This window comes from Penicillium diatomitis (assembly GCF_028827545.1).
Source record: "Penicillium diatomitis strain IBT 30728 chromosome Unknown utg000002l_segment0_segment0, whole genome shotgun sequence".
Classification (NCBI taxonomy): Eukaryota; Fungi; Ascomycota; class Eurotiomycetes; order Eurotiales; family Aspergillaceae; genus Penicillium; species Penicillium diatomitis.
This window is the reverse complement of record NW_026623174.1, coordinates 660,799-684,910: the sequence shown is the minus strand read 5'-3', so window position 1 is coordinate 684,910 and position 24,112 is coordinate 660,799. Positions and strand designations below refer to the sequence as shown.

The following is a 24,112-nucleotide window of genomic DNA, read 5'->3' as shown; positions in this document are numbered from 1 at the left end:
CGTTTCAAGACTTTCAACCCTGCCAGCCCTATGTGATGCTACTGTGGCTTTCTCTGCTGCTCGCTTTGCCTATTCTTTGGGTGCTCCATACCATACACAATCGAAGACACTCGTCCGGCCGAATAAGTATTTCTTCATCCAGTCGTTGAATCACTTCAGTCGGGCAATCAGGTTGATACAGCAGAATCACAGCCAATTAGAGGACATCTTTGCTACCGTCATCTTTTTCATCCTCTTCGAAAATGTTGTTGGGACAGTCAGGGGTTACTCCTGTCACCTCCAGGGACTCGAGACTCTTACACTTCGCTACCATCACAATTTATCGGCAACGCCTTATGGTCAATTGCTGCTGCGAGCGAGTCTTTTCACTCTTTCAAAGGGTGCTCTTTTTCTCGGCCCATTACATTCCCTACGCAGGGAAGATATGGTCCACCGCGAGCTAGACATTCTGGCAGACCAGATTTGTTCACCGCAAGAAATTTTGTTCTCTATGGTGGTAGACGCAATCCGCATATCGTCCAATTTGCTCCTGGGAAAGTCCACACAGTATCCCTCTGACAAGCTACAGGGGCTGCTTAACAGGATGTCAGTGCCTGGGTACGGCAAAGCTCATCTCTCGGGAAGCTCAGAGTCGGAGGGTTATGAGAAGCTCGAAAATCTACGGAGACGTATCGACATCCTTTTCGCTCAGTCAACTCCTCTCTACAATGCTTTTGTTCGATGCACCAGCCACCCAGCTTTCCATGAGATGGAATATGGTTATACAGATGATACCATCCCGCCGATTACTTTCGCGAGTCATGAGGAGGCAATGGCCTGCGCAATGTACGCGCTAGCTCAGGTCTACTGTGACTGGCAACCACTTCAATTTTCACTCGACGCAGCGAGTGGACCAGTCACTTCGAAGTTGAATGGATGGGCCAAGACGATTCTGGGAATTGCAAAGGGATGTGATCCACCGCGGTACCTATACGAGGAGACGTATAATATGAACATGTGCTGGATTGTCGGGTTATTGTGCCTGCGCTGGCCCAACCCTGATATTTTAACCTACCTCGCGCAGACCGTCCTACCAGATCTGAAATCAACCACTCCCGCACTAGAAGACACTGCTGGAGCTTTGCTGCTGTTTGACATGGTCATAGAAATGCTATGTTCCGAGAATGCGCGAGGCCGCAAGGTCTTCGCCGTACATGTTGTCCACGAGGATTCATCCGATGTGAATGCATTTCTCTTGGTAAATCGCTCATTGCATTTTTCCATCCATGGATACACTGATGATGGAAGCTTTTTCTGCGATTATATTCCTGCTTTGCGTTGAGATGAAAAGAGAGGAGTGATCCTACCGTTATTTTCTACTTTAGTTTAGCCACACACCCATGCCCACTTCCCAGACGAATTCAAGTCCTTGAGTGTTGTACAGATGGGATTCTTGAAGTCGAATCCATCTGTTCCAGGATGCTCGCTTTTTCATTGCTTTCAGAACAAGATTGCGCAAGCTCAATTGCCATGGAAATTTCAGCTGGTGCACGCTCCAGCAGCTGCTTCAGTCGACCCAGGTTGGGGTCAGGCGGAGATTGGTCGTGGAAGGTAGGGGAGTTTGGAAGTTCATGGTTGGTGAGATGAGTCAAAGTAAAGCAAAGCCTTTTAGGCACAATGGAGAGATACTTCACATCCCCTACGGTAGCCTCAGCCATAACCGACTCACTAATCAGGCTGCTGTAGTTGTATTAAGCTTCGGTAGACTTGAATAGCATCACCGATGCTGTGGCAAGCGCTCGTCGTTCTGAACTCGCTATTTATGTATTAATAACTTGTCAGCAAACCACATCTTCCTGCACAAGAGTTGAGCGTTGAGACATGGAGGATGAGCGCTTACATCAATCACTTCTCACAACCCTTCCTGCCCCTAAGACTCGGCTCTAGAGGACTGTTCAAGATAGAATTCATTTTCGGAATCTCATTTGAAAGCATGAAGGTGAAGAATCAAGAGGACGAGAATTCTGGTCCTTTAAGCTTTGGTGGCATGAGAAAGTGGCGGTTGGAAATAGCTTTCTTCGGAGTCGCTGTTTCAAACCGCTCAAAGGGCGCTCGACCGACACTGGAGAAGCATAGTGTAAAGTCAGTGGAAATACTAGCCTGTTGTAACTTGTGGCCAGATGATACCATGTGTACCTTCTTTCCAGGTAAAATAGGTCGCAGGGTCGCAGGAAAATACGAGGACCTGGAATATACATCTATCTACATCAATCAATTTACTTTCTGCTTTTGGAGCATGTATGCTTTCCACTTAACTGTGACATAGTACGTAGCTGGTGATACCAATATATACGAAAACATAGAGAATAGAGAATATGGGCTAGTTATTTGCCAATCCAATGTTACTGTAATACACATCTCCACTTTTCCACGAAATGATATCACTAAAGTCGACGAAGATGATCTCAAGTTAATACTTACAATCGACGCATAATTCAAAAAGACCGCACAACCGCTATCTCAGTTGACGACAGTTTCTCTACTCTCTCCTAGCAAGCTTTCGGTCTCTTCTTCCTAACCATATATATAAATATGTATTAAAGAAACAAAATACAGTCAAGCACTCAGTAATTATATATACTATATACATTCCAAATTTATCAAGTTCCCTAAGGCTTGTGAGCCTAGCTATATCTGGCTACGTTAACCCTTTCCTGGCGCATCCTTCTTTGCCTTTGCTTCACCAAGCTTAAAAATAATTGACCTGGCTTCTTCCTTATCTAGCCGAACCCCCTCTAACACGGTACTATCGAATACATTCCTTAGTCCCACAGCGTTCAAAAGCTAAACCGCTAAGGCATTAGTACCTTTCCTAATGGTGGCACTCTTTCCAGTGAGAACTTCGTCTGCAACTTACCGGGCAAACTGAGCCAGCGCCATTATCTTTGCACGGTAAGTATTTGTTCGCGCCTTTACAGAATCATCCACGACGTAGTAGATACTCTCCGGCCCAAATTTAATATTATCCGCCGCCATCAAAGGAGTCGATACCTCTCCCATGTACAAGGTTTTGACTTTGATCCCAAGCGGCTACAACTCGAGTCGAACAGTGTCCGAGTGGGCTGCTACAGCCGCTTTGCCAGCGTTATAAGCGGAAGCGAATGGGTTCGGGACGCGCGCTAGAACAGAGGCGATGTTAACTATTATCGGCGAAAAGCCTGAGCTCACGCTAGCTAGCGGAAGCGGGGCGAAGGCAGTAGTCACTTCCATGAGTCCGAAAACGTTCGTGTTGAAGAGTACACGCACGCGAGGGGGATCTGCCTCGATAGCAGGCGCTTCGTAAACTAGGGTATGAGCAGCGTTAATTCCGTGCAAAATTTTATAATTGACTATTCTAGAGATAACCCACGAGTGCCCGTATTATTAAAGAGTATGTCTAAGGAACCTCCTATACGACTCGAAATTTCTGCCGTAAGGGCCTTAATACTGCTCGCGTCCGTGACATCAAGAGTTAGCGTTTCAAAATTTTCCCCCTAGAGGCTAGTCAAAGTCTTCAGCGACCTAGCGGTCGTAAAGACGCGGAGGTCCTTAGAAGCAAACTACAAGGCTAGGCGTTGCCGGCACCCCCTTAGGAATATCTGGTGGGTGAGCGGTTAGGTCAGGGAATATGGAGGTGTGGATCGGTCTCAACGTACCCGGTAATAAGGATTGACCGTTACTTTGAGTCCGACATATTGCGTGAAATAAGGCCGATTGTGAACGATATTCACCGCGCAACACCGCCTATGTATGCTAAAGTAAGCACGAGTAACCTAATATAGGATTGTAGGAATATCAGGATCAGATGATTATTAACTATATTTCTCTGCGACCTATACTGATGTGCCTTGACACCTCCCGCGTTTTGGATCAATAGATCCTCCATGACATTCGGATGGGTTACATAACCATTCCGTCACGACCTAATTACTGTAACATTATGCCGTCGGGGAGATAACGTTGATTACTTGATCCCCACCTAAGTTCCAGTAGCGTAATTCTAAACTTTCCTCGTGATCTATTAATCTGCAAAAGCACGTGGCGTTAATAATTGACCATTTCCATAAATACTAAGACATGCGACTCCGTATTTCACCGTATACTTTTGGTGATTTGTTGTGCATCCATATCATGAAGGCTCTTGTTTCCAATCGCAAAATTACCACCAGAATTTTCAACCTGGCCAGTGGTAAATCGGTCGGTGGCCAGGGAGGAAAGGTCACGGACGATCTTCCTATTCCTACAATTTCACCCAACGAGATTTTGGTCAAAGTCAAGGCGGTCGCGTTGAACCCTACGGATTTCAAGCACCTAGATGTCATTTCTCCTCCTCACTCCATCATCGGCTGCGACTATGCCGGCGTGGTTCAACAGGTCGGCAGCGCTGTCAAGTCTGGATGGACTCCCGGCGATCGCGTGGCGGGCGCCGTCCACGGTGGCCTTTTTCCCGACAAGGGCGCTTTCGCCGAGTACTTGAAAGTCGACGCGGATTTGGCTTGGAAGGTCCCTGATGAAATCAGCGACACGGACGCCACCACATACGGCGTCTCAGCCGTGACTGCCATGTTGACCCTCAATGTCCGTCATGGCCTTCCCTTTGTCCAAGGTGATCAGGCAACTCCTAAAGATGAGGTGATCTTCATCTATGCTGGCGCCACTAGCACTGGACTATTTCACATCCAGATTGCAAAAGCAGCTGGGTATAAAGTTGTTGCGACGGCCTCGCCGCGTTCATTCGACCTTGTTAAGGCGTACGGCGCCACTGCAGTGTTTGACTACAGGTCGGCCACCGTTGCAGCTGATGTTGTCAAGGAGTATCCTAAGATCTCAATGGCCGTCGATTGTTTCTCCGAAGGAAAATCTACTTCCGTGTGTGCAGAAGTACTGAAGAACACTGGCGGTACGGTGGTAACGCTATTGCCTAACGGCAAGTCAAGCATACCGGGCGTGTTGTACGAGATGGTGATGGCGTATACGGTGTTTGGTCACCCTTTTCAGTGGTTACCCCCAATTGGCCCAAAGTTCGAGGCTAAACCATCCGACCGCCAAGCTCTTGTCCGCTTTTACAATGTCCTTCCAACAATCACACACATCCTAAAACCGATTCCTACTGTCAAGGAAAAGGATGGGTTTGAGGGTATATTAGATGGATTAAACAAACTACGAGCAGGCGCTGTAGCCGGGGGCAAGTTGGTAGTGGATTTTCCAGCTTAGTATAGCGTTGCGTTATGCAAAGTAATATGAATCAAATCTGAGTCGGAGATGACTAAGTGCAACTAAAAGAGAGAGCTTGACTGTGCGTGGCTCAATCACCATAGAGATATGAACGTTGGTCGACTTTCAGTCTTCGGAATTGTCGCCACGCCGTATACTTCATCAAATCCAAAGAAATTTCGCAATCTTCTTGAAAATTCAACTTTATTTCTTATATTTCAGAATGAATGGGCCTGGGGAGCAAACCGTTGGTTTACATCGTCCTGCATTCAGGTGATGTCGAGATATCCTTAACCGCCGATGAGGTCGGCCTACTATGCATTGCCCGCCCATACGGAAATCCTCCACTGATTTCAGCCCAAATATCATCGAAGCGCTGCCGCATTGGAAGATCCATCTGTAGATTACGAAAGTGCCAATACTCCTCGTATTCGAAGTTTTGCGAAGCAAAGCGTGGCGCAATTGATAACCTGCCTTGGCTAGCAAACCACAATGGAAGTGGAATTTCTGCATTTGACCGAGGGTAAAGAGCTTTTCTCCGTAGCTTGACCACTAAAATGAACCTTCGGCATACTTTGCGAGTCAAACAAAATAGAAACTACTTGGGTGAACCTTGAGACAGCTTCTTTCGCCTTCTACACGCGACTAAGAAGTTGCCTAGCGGCCAAAGGTCTAGGTGTCTAGATTTATATAAATCTGTTAGGACTAGCTTCACTCGATTTTGGAACGCCTGATCTATTGTAAGGGGACTCCCTTTATTAAAGTACCCCGTCAGGTGATCCGTAGCCTAGTAATTATTAGGTAACCCGTAACCTACGATCCCGGCCTAGCTACGTGATAGTTAGGCGTTAGGCCCTCCCGTAGCTTCTAGGGAGCTAGGCTCCCAGGGCCCCTCTGCCTAGCCTCGGACCCCTATTATCCTATATATTCTAACCCGAAGGATCGTAATCTCTATATTAGCTCTATCCTATCTCTCCGGGTAGCCGATCGATCGATCGATTGATAGAAGAGGGAGTTAAGAGTAGTCCTCTCGAGAGTATAGAGAGAGAGGACTATAAGATAGATACTAGAGAAGGAACTAGTAGGGATCCCTAAGAATTAGTCTTTATACTAATCTAACTACTATAAGCTATCTCTTTCCTAATAATTAAGTCTAGCTATCTTACTAAAGTAGCTATCTTAATAGTTCTAATTCTTCTCTCTATTATTACTATAAGAGATAGCGCCGCGAATCTATAGTTATACTAATAAATCCTAGGAACTATAAGTCTAGGAGGTATTTAACCTAGAACCTAAGAATATTAAAGATCTCCCGCTAGTCTCTTTAATCCCGACTATAAGAATCTTAAATATCTCTTCTATCGGTTAGGAAGCTTAAGACCTCCTATCTCTTAATATCTATTTTACTATAACCTAGGAAACTATTAATAAGCTAGAATAGCTAGCTAATCTATATTAATAGCTAGCTATCCTCTAAGTATTATTAAAGAATAAAGAACTCGAGAAATCCCTTCCTACTTAGTACTATATATCTCCCGATTACCTCGATATAGATATAGTTAGGGAAAAGGAAATTAAACTTATAAATATCCCCCTATTTATAAAAGAATTTAATCTCTAGAAGTATTAGAAGTAGCTACTTAATCTTTATTAGTAATTTAAGGAAGTCCTAAAGAAATACTATATAGAGAAGCGTAAGATTATCGGGGTCCTTATTTATATAGATACTATCTACTATTAGTAATAGTATCGATACTATAAAGAGAAGGAAGCTACTTATTCCTAGCTAATTAAAGAAGATTAGGAATATTTTAAGTAGTAGACTCTTATATTTATTAAAAACGCTACTAGCCTAGAATCTAAGATTATAGCTTAGCTTAAAAGAATATACTAATATTATAATAAGGATCCGAGGAAGTTCTATATATAATTAGATATCCTAAAGTAATACTTCTTATAAGTCCTTAAGAAGGAGCGATCCCTTTTATACTTCGTAAAGCTATAATATAACCTATAGTATATTATTCGACTATACTAGATTAAGCTTCTAGAGACCTAGGATAAGATAATTAATATAGTCTACTACTACTAGGAAATTTAGTCCCTAGGTCCTAAGAAACGAAAGGATACTAATAACTAGCTAGCTATCTCCTAAGATAATAAGAGGATAAGAGGCTAATATAACTCCTATAACTCTTATAATCCTATAAAAGAGTCTAAGGATTAGAAGCCCTATAATAGTCCTAAATATAAGGGCTAGTATAATAGTAAAAAGAATTATATTAGTAGTAATAAGAAGAGAAATACCTATTTTACTTATAGAAGTAAGGAATACTATATATATAACTATCCTAAGAAAGGAAAGACTATCTAATTAGCTATCTAGGGAAAAGTTACTAAGATAGAGTAGATCCTTTCTCTTTATCTCTAAATCTTATAGGAACTCGAATACGCTTTAATATTAATATTATAGTCCGGGATATCCTCTATATCTATATAGATCTCGATAGTAGAGCCGAGATAGATCTTATTAGCTAGAGCTTTATCTAATAGTATAAGTTCTAAAATATAAAGCTTATAGCTTCCTTAATTAATACTATTAATTAATAGGAGATCTCTATCTATAGAGTCTAGTCTATCCCTATCTAGGCTATAGACTCTCGAGGTATAACCCGTTAGTTTACTCGTTCCTATATTATAATTAACTATAATCTATAACTTAGTAGTAGCCCTATACTACTCTCTATAACTATCCTCTATAACCTTAATATCTATCTCTTAGATAGAGGCTAGTAGTAATAGTTTAGTATCCTAATCTTTAAAGTCCTTAGTCCTAAGAGATTTACTAAGATCTCTAGAAATAAAGCCTATATCTTTATAGTAGTCTATCTACCCGAGACTAAGGAGGTCTAGCTTCCTATCGATAAGGAACTAGAAGCTATACCTAAGCCTCTCGAATTCCCTTCTAAATTAGAGGACTATTAAGGATTCTTCTTCTTTACTAGCTTAAAGATCCTATCTTTCTCTAACTAATATAACTATTCTATCGATCTAAGATCTAGAGGATAGATAGGATATAGTTCTTCTAAGTATAGCTACGGATATAACTATATATATATAGAGGACTAAGGATCCTTATATAACCGAATAGAGCTATATAGTAAGATTATAGCTTATCTAGCTCTAGTTATCGCAAAAAGGAAGGGTTAGGATACCTAAGATAGCTATAGGCCTATAATTATATCCTCCCCTACTAGATTTAACCGCGCCCTTATGGTCGGGAATCTCTTATAAAGAAATATACTACGAAAATCCTTATACTTACGCTCCTCTATCGAAAGAGCTATATCCGAGTCAGAATTCCCGTAATTCCTATAATTTCTAACCCGAATCCCTACTAATTAGCGCTATACTTATAATAATAGTAGAACTTAGATAAAGGAAATCGATTAGCGAAGCTAACTATTATAAAAATTAGGCGATAGCGTTAATCTATATAAAGAATAGACGGGATTAGGTTCTTATTACTTTATAGGGCTTTCTAGTATTTACTAAATCTAGTAATTTATAACTATATTAAAGGAATCTCTCTTAATATAGTAACTCTTGGGATAAGATAAGTCTCTCGCTTAAATACTTATTCTTAACTTCTCTTTCTTCCTATAACTTATAATATATTTCTTCTTCTAGTACTCGAAATCTTCTCCTAGCTTTAATATAGATAAGTCCTTCGTTATTTATATCCGTTTAATACCGATAATAACCTCTCTTTAGTATTAATATATATTTTAGTAACTTATAGTATATCTTCTAATAGTATATCTATACCGACTCGATCTCTTAAGCAGAGCTAGCTATAATCTAGTATTCTAGCTAGTAATACTCTAAGTAGTACTATTTCTATCGACTCCGATATTCCTATATATCTATCCGATATTAAGGAGACTACTTATTATCTTTATAGTAGTAGTAACGGTAATAGGAATAATAGTAGTAATAGTAATAGTAATAGTAGTAATAATAGTAGTAATAGTAATAATAGTAATAATAGTAATAATAATAATAATAGCGATAGCGAGGATAAGACGGCTAAGGATTCCGAAGAGGAAGTAGATAATAATAAGATTCCTCTATCTATAATATATAGGTCTCCTTCGCTCCCTCGCGGTATTATATATCTACTAACTCTAGTATATAGATATAGGTCTTAACTTACGGTTTAATCCCCTTTTACTTTCTTTTAAGAAGGGTAATAATCTTACTATATACTAGCTTAAGTATATATATAATATCGACTAGGCCTATAGCCTAAAAGATTATAAGGATTAATTATACCTTTAATATATACTTATTTAATAAGTCGGTATTAAGATACTATCCGGTAAGTCTTATCTCTCTTATAGCGAGAAGGAGGATCTCTTTAAGTCCTACTAGATCCTAATCTTCGATAGGAAGCCTTAGTTTAATAGGTTCTATATAAATTATATCTAGAATAGAGATAGAGCTAAGTATTCGTTCTGTAGAAGGGATAAAACTCTTCCTACTTAGATTACTATACTCCTAAAAAAGGAGAATCTGAACTATCTAGCTATTTAGGTAGCTAAGACCGTAACTAAGTCTAAGCGTAAGGATATAGATAGCTAGTATTTATATATAGAAGAACCTTCTTAGTGTATAAAGATAGCTAATAGCTCGAGTAAGATCTTAAAAAAGTCTATCTTATAGCTATTTAAGAACGCTTAGTTTAGTTTATCTCTTAATAATAAGAAATTATATACTACTAATAGTAATTTCTTATATACTATAACTCCTAGGTAGTATAGCTACGATAACCTATATATAGAAGAAGGAAGGTAAAGTAACTATATCCTATATAACGAAGAAAACTAAGACGAAGGGGAAAAAGGAAAGGAAGAAATAAGGAAGGTAAAGTACTACCTTAAATACCTATCGTAGGCGGGGCTATAGTAAGGCGGCAGAATCCTTATAGAAAGTCCTAGATAGAAGGTTCCTCTATAGAAGTAAACCGAAAGGTAAATAATCCTTAGGCTCTAGCGTATATATACGCGTAAGGCTTCTATTAATAATACGTAGGTAATTATCTAATCTTATAAACGTAAATATCGATTATATAATCTCCTTCTTAACTCCCTAAGTCTATATCTATTAACTAGCTAACTAATCTACTAGTTAATACTAACTCGCTAGTCGGCTAACTAACTAGTTAGTAAACTCACTAGTTTACGGTAACTAACTAGTTAACTTATCTAACTAACTCTATACTCTAAGTCTATTTACGAACTAGTTAACCGACTAGCTAGTTAACTATTAACTTATTACCTATATATTATATTATTCCCTATTTAGACTTACGACTATCCTTAGGCGTAGTAATATTACAGTATATTATTATCTAGGCGTACTAGTAGCTCCTTATTAAGAGTCTTATACTCTAACTAATAGTTAAGATTTATCGGAGATCTAGGATAGAATAGGTAGATTTTATAATATTCCCGGAGTTTCGAAGCTATAGTCCGGAAATTACTAGTATTATACTATATTATATTATTCTTAAATCCTATCTACTTTACTCGATACTAAAGCTTCGACCGGTTAATTCGCGAAGTAAGGATTATCTCTATATCGTACTCCGGCTCTAGTATAACCTATATCGCCGGTTTAGGGATAGACTATCCTAGAAGTAGATCTATACTTATTATATAGCGTAACTTCTCCGGGTTAAAGATATTATATCGTAACGATCCTTCTAGTAGTTATAGTCGAAAAGCGTATCCTATCTTCTCGATAATCCGGAAAGGCCCCTCTACTTTCGGACGGAGTTTACCTAATAGCCCTTCTATAATCTACTAATTATTCTTTATTATAATTATAATAAGATCCCTAATATCGAAGTTTAGCTCCCTACGATATCGATTCGCCTAGGTACGCTAATATTCCTACGCTTTAGCTATATTATCCTATACGAACTTATAAACTTAGCGAATTTTATCTACCTAGTCTCGAGCTATCTCCCGGTCTAGCCTATAGAGATCCTATCCGCTACTACTAAATTACTAATTAACTATTATTCTTAGCTTATATCTATATTCGGCGTAGTATAGTAAGACCCTAGTCGATTTATAAGGCAAAATCGCCTAAGTAAAGTCTATTATTAGTAGTAGACTAGACTAGTTATTAGCGAACTTATCTATAAAGATATATAGTTATTAAGATAGTAACTAGATTATATTTTCCGACTACCTATCTATTTAAGGGTAATATAGAGTAGATAACTTCTACTTAATCCCTATTAATTTATATAGGATCTTCTAGAATAATATAATAAACTATAGTCCTCTATCCGATATAATTAAGTCTAGAAGTCCTATCTATCTATAATAGTATATTAACTATAACTTTACTAGATCCCTAGCTATAGTATTCTTAAATAAGAGTATATAAACTATCTACTTTATTAATCTATAGACTATTATTAAGACGTTATTATATCCGTATCGGTCTTTTAGTAGATATATAAAGTCTATAGAGATATACTACTAGGATCTATCCGGTATCGGTAATAGGTTTAGGAGTCCCGGAGTCTTTATTCGCTAGGTTTTAGTATATTTATATATTATATAGTTATCCGAAAACCGAATAATATCCTAGCGGAGAGTCTCCTACTAAAAATAGCTTACTAGGAACTTCTAAAGCTTCTTAGCGCTTAGATAGGCTAAAGATAGTTAATTATAGACTTCGGAGATTAACTAGGTTTATAGCTATCTATATACTAGGATCACGAGCTTCTTATTATAGATTAGTATCTCTTCTTATAAGTCGAATCTACTTAAGGAATTCTCCTATTCGGCTTCCTAATACTATACTTCTAGCTCTAGGTTATCCCGGTTTATTAAGAGTAACTATTTAATTAAGTTACTACTAATATAGAGTCGGTTAATTCGAACGGTCTTACGCTTATTTACGATCTAGGGATCTAAGTAGGATTCCGGTAGTAATATCTAGCTCTCCGGTTCCTCTTATTATTTAATCTAGAAGTAGGATAATATATCTATAAGAGTATTTTATTATCCTAGTTAGTAGCGGATAACGAAATAGTACTAGGAAAGTTTTAAATCTTAGTAAGCTTAACGAGCGTTTAGAAGTTTTAATAATATAAAGTACTCTAACGCCTAGTAATCTATTAGGACCTCGAATCTTTCTTTATATTATAGTCCTAATAGCTTAGCCTACTAATTATCTATACTCTCTATAATTACTAGTATCTCCCGATTATAGATATCCTACTTCTACTTCCTAGATAATATAGTCTTAGAGAAGAACCTAATAGGATACTATAATCTATTCTACTTCTAGGATAGTACTTCCGCGATAATATCCTTTAAGATATCCGTTTCTAGTCTCGTCTCCCTCTCCGGATAGTAGTATACTAAGATAGATACCGAAGAAAAAGTAGTTTTTAGTTACTAGAAGATATTTATATAGTCCTCGCTCTATATAAATATATAGTCCTTTTTTATAAGTTAGTAGAGTAGCTTCGCGATATAACTATAGGCGGTAATAAAATAATAATAGAAGTTATAGAACCTAAGGAAGAACTAAACTCCTTTAACTATTATAGGAGTTTACTACTTATAAATAGCCTTAATCTTCTTAGGGTTAGTCCTTACTCTATCTACTCCTATAATAAAACCTAAGAACTTAGTCTCGGTTCGGTTAAACTTATACTTATAGATTACTATCTAAAGTCCTATAGCTTATAATCGTTAGATTATAGCCCGAATATATTTAATATACTTCTCGGGGTCCTTACTAAAGATTAGGATATTATCTATAAATATAATAGTAACTATATCTAAGAGATCCCTAAGTATCTAGTTAATATACCGTTAGAAGGAGGTAGATCTACTATATAATCTAAATAGTATAATCTTATACTTAAAGATCCTATATCGAGTTATAAATATCGTTAGATCCTCTAAGTCTACCGCTATTCTAAATCGATAGAATCCCTACTATATATCGAGTTTAGTAAAGTATCTTATATAAGCTAACCGGTCTATTATCTTATTAATAAGTAGTAATAGATAGATATCTTTTTCCGTAATTATATTTAGTTATCGGTAGTCTATATAGAAGCGTAGTCCGCTATCTACCTTCTTCGCTATTAGGATTAGAGAAGCGAAGGGGTATCTCGATAGAATAATAAAGTCCTTTTATAAGTTCTCGAAAAGATACTTTCGAACTACTTTAAGCTTCTTCTAGTTTATCTTATAAAGAGGATAATAGCCTAGTCTCTACTCTCTATTAAAAAGGATCTTATAGTCGAACGGGCCCTAATATAGTAGTAGAATATTAGACTTATATTACGAGAAGAACTCCTATAGATTATAGTATATCTTAGGAATTTACTATTAAATAGACTTCTTCTCTATAACTACTTCGTTTCTAAGAGCTAGTTCCGTAATTACCGTATCGATCTTATTAAGAGTAGTAATAAATACTTCGGTATTCTTAGTCTATATATAGCGTTTAAACCCTACTCGACTAATAAAAGCTCGAGCGGGACTTAGAAATATAGTATTTAATTCTACGCGAGATAGTTAAGGAGCTAGGACTACCGGTTCTCTATCCCTAGCTATTATATAGCTAAATACCTTATAGGCTTATATATAATTACTTAAGAACTCTTTAGGAAGTCGATATTCGGTATTATACGTAGTTAAAGTAACCCGAGATCTATCGATCCGCTCCTACTCGATTAGTCGCTCTATTTCCCGGTTATAGGCTTCGGTATATACCTAATATTTCTAATTTATAACCCGCGGACGCGTTAATACTAGTAGAGAGATCTCTAGAGTTAGTTTCCCGGCTATCTTATCTACTAGGATAACTTTAGTAGGCTACTAGATTCGGTAATTTATATAATCTAATAATACTTAATAATATACGAACTAGGCTCGTCCGATAATTATAAAGTAATAACCTAGACCGGTAATAAGGAACGGTATCTAATAAAACTATTATCTATTAATCTAGAGAGTTAGAATAATTATATAGATAATAGTATTTCTATCTTTCTTATTATATCCCTCTACCTTTACTAACTAGGATAAAGATATCTATAGAATATTCTAAATATCTCGGATAGTATAGACTAATCCTTTATTAATAGCTATATAGGATATTACTCTAGTATTAAGTAAAGTAGTTATATAGGTTAACTAACTATTAGATATAAGTATAATTAGAAAAGTAAATTATTCGTTATTTCCTAATACTATATATAAATCTAAAGGTATAACTACTTTTATAATACTTATACCTAGAAGAAAGACTTATTCTAGGCTTAGGCTTTTCCTATCTCGGAGGGTTTAGAGATCTCTTTTATATAACTAGGGTTAGATACTAATATCTTAGCTACTAAAGTAGTATATTCCTTATTAGGATACTTAGAAGATATATATCTAGTCTATCTATATCTAAAGTATTATCCTTCCTTTATATAGTAGATATAGGTCTTCCTATCTAGACTCTTAGTATTAGATACTAGGATTATCTTTATCTCGCGAGATATAGTACTAGATAATACTAGAGTTATAGTAGTAGTCTTATTATTAGACTTCTTAGAGAAACGCGCTTTCGACGCTCTAGACAGATCGGTACTTTTATTATTAGTAGTCTAGCTGTATCGCTAAACGGAGATCTAGCTACTTAGGTAAAGAGCGTCGTACTTCTTTCTAACCTTATAGCTAAACTCGGTAAAGGATATAAGAGGCTTATCGATTAAGTCGATATCGATAATCTCCCGAAGTCGGGGAGTTAAGCGGTTCTAGAGAGTATACTTCTTCTAGCGCTCGCCTATAATAAGTTCGCTAGCGTCGAAGAGGTAAGAGAACTAAGATAGGAAGTCGCTAAATAACTAGCTACCCTATATCTCTAAGTTCTAGAAATCCTATTTAGAGTGTATAGCTTTATTATAGTTACTAAAGATAGATCTAAGATACTTAAAGAGGTTATTATAGCTCTAGTATCGCTCGGAGGCTATATCTATTATATATTAATTAATATTCTATTCGGCTATATCTCTATATCGAGAGTAAGTATAGTCTAAAGCTAAGGGATCGGTAAGATCTAGTCCTATACTATATAGCTTATACTCTATCGCGATCTTCTAGTTTTCCTAAGTTATTTCCTTTCTATTAGTAAGTAGAAGTAGATTAGGGATCTTAAATTTACGTATAGTATATATAGAATCGGAATAGCCTATTATAGTAGTATCTATAGTAGCTTTACGTTACTTATATTAGTTAGTAGAAGATATAGGACGGCTTATTTCGATTCGATCGGCGGAGATATAGATCTACTAGAGGGTTATCTATAAAAGCTTAATAGTAGTAGTATTAAGATCGGTATATTCCTTAGACTTATAGAGGAGCTTATCGTTTATTATCTTCTAGTTTATTAGTTTAACTATCTTAGTAGTAGCTATAGTAAGCTATCCGCGTTATTCCTCTACTTCGTTATCGAGATAATATAAATAGTCGACCGTCGCTCGCTATATATCCTATATTAAGTCGAATATAAACCTAGGTTCGTTATATACTAAGTCGATAAAGTTCTTATAGCTAAGTTTTCTATTACGTAAATACTCGAGTAGATTATCTAGCTAAGATATAACCTAAATAAAACGTATATCGTAGTCTTTATAGGAAAGATCGTTAGGTCTAGCTAAGGAGCTCTGTCGATATATACTATATAACTCTCCCTAACTAGGTTCTTTATTAATACCTAGATATACTATATTAATAGATACTACTATATCGATTATTTAAAGGGAAAAGAGAAAAATAAGGAAAGATAATATATAAAGACTTAATAACTTATAGTAAATATCGGTCTATTATATAAAGATAAAAAGAATATTAAAGGTCTTAGTTTTTATATAACTCCTAGGTAGTATAGCTACGATAACCTATATATAGAAGAAGAAAGATAAAGTAACTATATCCTATATAACAAAGAAAACTAAGACAAAGGGGAAAAAGGAAAGAAAGAAATAAGGAAGATAAAGTACTATCTTAAATACCTATCGTAGATAGGGCTATAGTAAGACGGTAGAATCCTTATAGAAAGTCCTAGATAGAAGATTCCTCTATAGAAATAAACCGAAAGGTAAATAATCCTTAGGCTCTAGTATATATATACGCGTAAGGCTTCTATTAATAACGCGTAGGTAATTATCTAATCTTATAAACGTAAATATCGATTATATAATCTCCTCCTTAACTCCCTAAGTCTATATCTATTAACTAGCTAACTAACCTACTAGTTAATACCAACTCGCTAGTCGGCTGACTAACTAGTTAGTAAACTTACTAGTTCACGGTAACTAACTAGTTAACTTATCTAACTAACTCTATACTCTAAGTCTGTTCACGAACTAGTTAACCGACTAGCTAGTTAACTATTAACTTATTACCTATATATTATATATACTAAGGAAGATTACGCTATCCTTAAGGATATTATTATCTATATATAAAGTAACTATAATATTCTTATATAGATACTTAAGACTAAGGATAAATTCGATAAGAATAATAATAATAATAGCGGTAAGAAGATAGATAAAAGCGAGAAGGATCTATTAGAGGAATTCTTATAAGGATACTAGTATATATATATATATTTCTTTATAGTTACTAGGACTATTTTATAGGAATTATAATAGCTATAGGGCCTTTAAATAGGGTCTTTTCTTAAGTATTAGTATTCCTAGACTTACTTTCGTAGACTAGATAGCTTTATATATTATTATCCTTCTATTATATATCTTTATTATCTATTTCTAGGTCTATATCTTCCGACCTAGAGGACTATAGCTTCTTCTAGTCTCGAATAGGTTTATATACTTTCTTCTATATCTATTCGAGTCTCTTTCGACGGTAGTTAAGTATAATATAGATAATATATTACCCCTCGCGGGCTTTTATCGCTACGCTTATTCCCTTTCCTACTAGTTTCTAGTAAGCGATATCCTCGCGGAATTTATCCTATTCCTTATATATAAATAAGGATAGTTCTAAGTAAGATAGGAGATTCTTATCCTCTTTAAGAATATATAGGATCTTCTTAGGCTACTATAGATATAGGTCTTTTATATATAAGACGCTCTATACTATTTAGGATATCTATAGTAATTTAGGATCTTAGACTTTTATCTCGATAAGCCGAGATCTATTAATTAAGTAGCGGAGTATATAATCGCTTAGCTTCGCTAGTATATATATACTAAGTAGATACTAGCTAAGTACCTTAAATAGGCTAAACTACTTACTTTCGTACTTCTTTAGCGATTTATTATATACTAAGACCTAGATTCCTTTTAAAGTCTATCTTTATTATCTTACTATTATAGATCTAGTTAGTCTTAATTACTTATATAAAAAGGAGCTTATTAGCCTTTATCCTTATATTACCTAGATCCTATAGCTTACTAAGATAATCTCTATCTATTAAGATACTCTATATAGGATTATTACCTAGTAATTATAGATATATACTATATACTAAGAAGAATAGACTAAGACTAATAACTATATATTCTTATATCCTTATAGCTAATACTACTTATACTAGATATAAGTCCTAAGCTTTTATAGGCTTATCTATAAGATATTTTATTAATATATATCTAATTAAACTATTTAGGTTCTTAACTTTCCTATTTATCCGCGGATAATAAAGGATTATAGTTCGATATCTAGTCTTTAGAAGCTTTAGATAGTAGTCGACCGCTCCCGAAAGTAGGTTCTAACTATTATCCGATAATAATTCTAAGAGGATATTATAGTTTATAAAGATTTATTTATATAAGAACTAACCTAAGGATTCTTCTATTACTTCTAGTACTACTTATATAACTAGCTAGCTAGTTATATAATTAATTATAGTAATAATCTACCGATTTCTATTATATATAGTAGATAAGATACCGATTAGATTAATATTCTAATATTAGAATAGCTAGATATTACGTATTACTATATACTATAGTAACTCTCTCTCTAGACTCTTCTTCGAACCTTATAAAACCTAATAATTAGGGTATATATATACTACTTCCTTAATATTCTTTTATATCTATAGCTACTATACCCTTAGGCGGATAACTCCGTTTAATCCTAGCTAATCTAAGTAGCTATACTATATATATATCCGGTTAATAAGATCTATATAAAAGATAGGCTCTAGGTATAGAGCTACTAGACTATCTTTATATATAAATATAAGTAATTACTTATTTGTATTATTAGGATATATCTAAAGACTTAAGTTTAGTATATACTTCTTAACGATTTGATAAGTATCTAGTTACTTAGCTTCTCCTATAATTCTAGGAATTATATAGTTACTTCTAGCTACTTACTCTCTAATATACTTCCGACTATTATTAGGTCTACTTCTACGATATTAAGAGTAGTATCCTAGATCGGTTTAGACTTAGATATATTTATAGGACTATTCCTAATAAAGTCGGGCCTATAGCTAAAGATATTAGGTATAATAGCTTCCGATCCTTTCTAATATTAGATCTTTAGGTTATATTCTTAGAACTCTTCTATCTAGTAGGCTAATTACTTATTATATATAACTATTATAGTTAAGTATTATAGACTCGTATAATCGGTTACGATAGTAGTTTAAGTACTATTTTCGATATACTATAACTACTAGCGTAAGGCCTTCTTAATAGCTAAGAGCTCCTTCTCGTAGACTAGATAGTTTAGTTTAGCTATACTTAGCTTCTGACTATCGTATACAACTAGGTAAAGCTTCCTATCTAAGCCTTCCTAGTATAAGACTATACCGATAGTCTACTCCGAGATATTAGTTTTAATAATAAAAGGCTTAGAAGGATTAGGTTATATTAGTATAGGAGCTTCTGTTAATATTTCCTTAATTCTTATAAATATAGACTTATATATAATAGTCTACTAAATCGGCCGGAACTTCTATTTCTATAAGACTTTATCCTTTTTCTTTATTAACTTATATAAGGATATATAGACTTCCGAGAAGCCTTAGAGGAAATATTAGTAGTAAGTAGCTAAGCCTACGAACTATTAGATCTTATAGATATTACGCGGCTTCGGCTAGTTCTGAATAATCTCTATCTTAGCTAGTAGGAATTATATATATCTATAACCGATAATATATCCGTAGAATTCTAGCTTCTTAACTAAAAGCTCGTATTTATCTAGCTAGGCTACTAATTTATATTTCTATAGTATCTCTAGTACTAAATATAGATACTTATAGTACTTTTTTTATATTTTTAAAAAAATAAGTATATTATTAAGGTATATAACGATAAACTTACCTAAGAAGGAATATAAGACTTTATTTATAACTATTTAGAATATAGCTAGAGTATTAAAGAGGCTAAATAGTATCGCGAGCTATTTATACTTATCTTAGATAGTATTAAAGGCTATCTTAGCTACTAAATCTTTATATATATATACTTACTAGAATCCGGATACTAGATCTATCTTCGAGAGGAATAGTATAGCTCTAATCTAGTTAAATAGCTCTTAAATCTAAGATAGGGGATATCCGTTCTTTATCGTAATATTATTTAAAGTATAATAGTTAATATATATCTACTACTTCCTATTTACTTTCTTAATAAATAGGATAGGGAATCCCTATAGACTTAAGGATAGATATATAAGATCCTTCTTTAGAAGTAGATTAACTTAGGCTATCTACTTCTATAGCTTCTTATAAGAAAGAGTATAGATATTAATATTAACTAGCTTTATATTTCTAGTATCGATTATATAGTTTATAGCTTATATAGGAGGAAGAATATTAGGAAACTTATCTTATATAATATCTAGGAATTATCGGATAATTTTATATATCTTAGGATCTAGGTATATAAACTTAGAGGCTATATTCGGCTCCTCTTAGATAGACCGGAGAGCTAATAAGAAGCTCTCGGAATCTTTCTTCCTTATATATTATTAAGCTTAATAATAGCTAATTAGGTTAAGCTTAGCTTCTTCGAGCTCTTCGTCGTAAGAAGGATTAATAGCTTTAATCTAGTATAAACTAGTATAATTATAGATAGTTATTACTAAGATAACCTAATTAATATAGGGATTCTTAGCTATAAGGAAATTTCTACTAAGAATTAGATCGAATCCGGGTAGATCTAAGATCTATACTTATATATACCCTCGCTAACTATTAATATATATTAGTAGTTAGTAAGAAGTATTAGACTATATACTCTATCCGTCGGGAAGCTTAACTCGTAAGATATATTTATTATATATTATAAGAAGCTAGCTCCTATACTTCTTTAAAACTGATTTTAATATAAATATATATAAGATACTACTATCTAGTAGGACCTATATATTAATATTCTATACCGGGGGACTAATATAAGCCTAGTATATTAATAGACTATCTTCTAGGATAGTAAGAGTACTATTATAATTAGTAGTCTACTTAGCCTATAAGGAATCTAAGGAGTTATTATTAGACTAGTCCTAGCTCTCTAATACTACCCTTATATATCGGATAAGTATATCTATCTTATCTAAGTAACTTAGTTTTTTAAATTATTATCACAGCGCGACCTACTAAGGCGTAGTCGCGGGAGAATTATATATAGAACGCTAACGAATCTATCCGGGTTATAGCCCTAAATATATAGGCCCGGTATATAGGAACTATATATATAATAATCGTAGAAGGGAGGAAGAACTCCGATCTTTAAGATTTAGTCTTTAAATTTAAGTCCTTCTAGACTTTAATCCTTTACCTAGTTAATAGTCCTTATTACTCTACGATCCTAATCCTAATAATTACTAAATCTTCTTTTTAACTATCTAAAGGAAAGATATCTAATCTACCGACTTACTAGTATTCTATCTATCTTATAGCTACTAAATATTCTAAATACTATACCGAGATATAGAATCTATAAGCTAGTAAGAGTCTAACTCCGTAGATCCTTACTAGTACTTCTTTTAGCTCTACTAATAAGACTACTCCCTCTATATCTAGTCCTAGATCTCCTATACTAGGAGATTCTAATATACTAGAGTTACTCTAAGCTAGAATCCGCTAACTAGAATAAGAGATAATATTTCTATAGTAGAATATAACTAAGCCGGAATCTCTAGTTATATCTCGATCTTAATATAGTATAGAGATTAAGTTTAATTATATCTCTTATTAATTAAGCTCCTTCTCCTTCCTTAAATAGTATACTTAGTAGCTTAATAAAATTAAGTATATCTTTAATATAAGTCCTAACTATTTCGCTAATAATTTATACCGAATCCCTATCGGGTTCTTTATACTTAAATCTATCTAGTAGGCCTAATAGACTAACTATTAGAAGACTAAATTCTTCTATATCTATTCTATCTAGTCTAACTTTATTAACTAGACTCTAGAGTTTATTTAAGGAGACTAATTTACTAATACTAATATCGTAGAAAAATACTATAGTATCCGGTAGCTTTCTAACTAAGACCCCTAAGTATTTTATAACTATCTCTAATTAATCAAAAACTATATATATCTTTAAGAAAAGGAATAAGCTCTTAGATACTATACTAAGCTCTATTCTTTTCTTAAAAATAAACTTAAGATATTATATTAGAATAATCTATCCGATAACTAAACTAATATAGTTTTAGTAGTAATCTATATCTAGGATAGCTATAGTTTTAGTAGAATAGGAGATAATTATATAGCTAAATATAACTCTAAGAAGTATTATAGAAGTCCTATAATCTCGATCTCCCGATTAGATCTACCTAAAAAATAAAAATCCTCTAATACTTCTAATTAGATAATATATCCTAACTATACTACTCTTAGAATATTACTATAATATAATTAGTCCTCTAACTAGAAGGATTACTTATATATTATTTATTACTAATATAATAAAAAAGGATATTATATCTCTAGCTATTCTTAAGAATAGAAATCTACCTAAAATACCCGGATTAATAAAATTATAGAGGAGCTAGTCTATCCTCCGGGAAATAATAGTAAGTTAGAGTAGACTCTATATCTCTAACTTCCTAGTCTATTATAGAGATCCTTCCTATAATCTAGATAGCTATATAGATCTAATAAGATATAGTTATAGTTAGCTTTAATACTAGAGCTAGTATTAATATAATTAATCTTAATTTTATAAGGATATTCAAGCTTAATTAGATATTCTTTTATATCCTAGGACTCTACGACTTTCGGAACTATTTTAGTAATACTAAAGATATATATTAACTCCTAATTACTACTATAGATAGCTAAGATACTATCTAGATATAGACTATCGACTATTATATAGTTATATAGAAATATAGATCTCCTATACTTCTCGGAATATCTAGATTAAGTACCTAAGAAATTATTCTTAATATAGATATATATTAATAGTACTTTAGAGTAAACTAGAAAAACCTCGAGTTACTCTCTCTTTACTAGTTTATAAAATATCTTTATAATAAAGTATATATCTTCGCTATTATCTCCTACTAGATAGTATCTAACTTCGATAAAGATAACTAACTAAGTATACTACCCTCTTTCGTTATTAAGAGTTTATCTAAAATACTACTAGATCTAGAAGGAATTAAAGTCTAGTCTCCTAAGTTCTAAGACTTTATAGATCTTTATTTAGTCTAGAAGACTAAGACTCTACTATATTATAAAGAAACTAACTATATAATTAACTTACTTCTAGATAAGTCTCTATCCTATAGACTAATCTATCTATTATTAAGGACTAAGTTAAAAGAATTATAAGAGTATATTTAAGTTAATCTTAAAAATAGGAGAATCCGACTATCTAAAAGTCCTATAGATATATCTATCCTTTTTATTCCTAAGAAGGATAGTAGTCTCTATCTCTATATCGATTACTAAGAACTTAACTATATTTTAGTAAAGAATCGCTATCTCTTATCTCTTATCGCGGAAATCCTTAATAGACTTATAAGAGCTATAGTCTTCTCTAAAGTTAATATCTATAAGACTTACTACTATATTAGTATTAAGAAAGATAATAAGTAGAAAATAGCTTTCTATACCTAATATAGCTATTTCGAATATATAGTAATACTATTTAGACTTATAAATATATCTACTATATTCTAAAATTATATCTATATTATATTATAAGAATACTTAGATATCTTTTATATAGCTTACTTAGATAATATCCTAATCTTTTCTTCTAACTAGGATTCCTATATAAAATATATCTATCTTATCCTAGAAAGACTTTATTAATATAAACTTTATATCTATCTATTAAAGTATATATTCTACTAAGAATAAATAGAATTCCTAGGCTATATAGTAAGTTCTATAAAAGTAATAATAGATAAATCTAGAGTAGAAGCTATCCGAAAATAGCCCTAACTAACTATTATCTATAAGATCTAATCCTTTCTTAGATTTTATAACTTCTATCGATACTTTATCTATAACTACTCTAGTATTATAAAACCTCTTATTAATCTTACGAAGAGGATAATAAATAGCTAATAACTAGGAACTCTCGAACTTAAAGCCTATAAAGTAGCTATATTCTACTAATTAATTTAAGTCTTTAAAATAGCGCTAGTTCTCTAATATTTTAACTCTAACCGGAAAATTAAACTTAAGATAGACGCCTCTTAGTAGGGAATAGCTAGTATCCTATTATAACTAGATAATAAAAGGATCTAGTATCTAGTTATATTTTAGTCTTATAAGTTCTCTAATACTAAGAGCTAATATACTACTAGAGATTAAGAACTTTTTACTATTA

General features: G+C 33.9%; 3 protein-coding genes across 3 annotated transcripts; 2 read left to right on the top strand and 1 right to left on the bottom strand.

Annotated features, from left to right (window-relative positions):
- Nucleotides 1-583: 583 nt before the first annotated feature.
- On the top strand, nucleotides 584-1,321 carry N7539_001426 (uncharacterized protein; the record flags this gene model as incomplete). Its single annotated transcript, XM_056931029.1, has 1 exon — nucleotides 584-1,321. The coding sequence occupies one exon, from the start codon at nucleotides 584-586 to the stop codon at nucleotides 1,319-1,321; it is 738 nt and encodes a 245-aa protein (XP_056793060.1).
- A 1,361-nt stretch (nucleotides 1,322-2,682) lies between these two features.
- On the bottom strand, nucleotides 2,683-3,039 carry N7539_001425 (uncharacterized protein; the record flags this gene model as incomplete). The annotated part of the gene is made up of 2 exons (XM_056931028.1): nucleotides 2,683-2,800; nucleotides 2,897-3,039. The coding sequence occupies 2 exons, from the start codon at nucleotides 3,037-3,039 to the stop codon at nucleotides 2,683-2,685; spliced, it is 261 nt and encodes an 86-aa protein (XP_056793059.1).
- A 1,110-nt stretch (nucleotides 3,040-4,149) lies between these two features.
- On the top strand, nucleotides 4,150-5,232 carry N7539_001424 (zinc-binding alcohol dehydrogenase family protein; the record flags this gene model as incomplete). Its single annotated transcript, XM_056931027.1, has 1 exon — nucleotides 4,150-5,232. The coding sequence occupies one exon, from the start codon at nucleotides 4,150-4,152 to the stop codon at nucleotides 5,230-5,232; it is 1,083 nt and encodes a 360-aa protein (XP_056793058.1).
- Nucleotides 5,233-24,112: the final 18,880 nt, after the last annotated feature.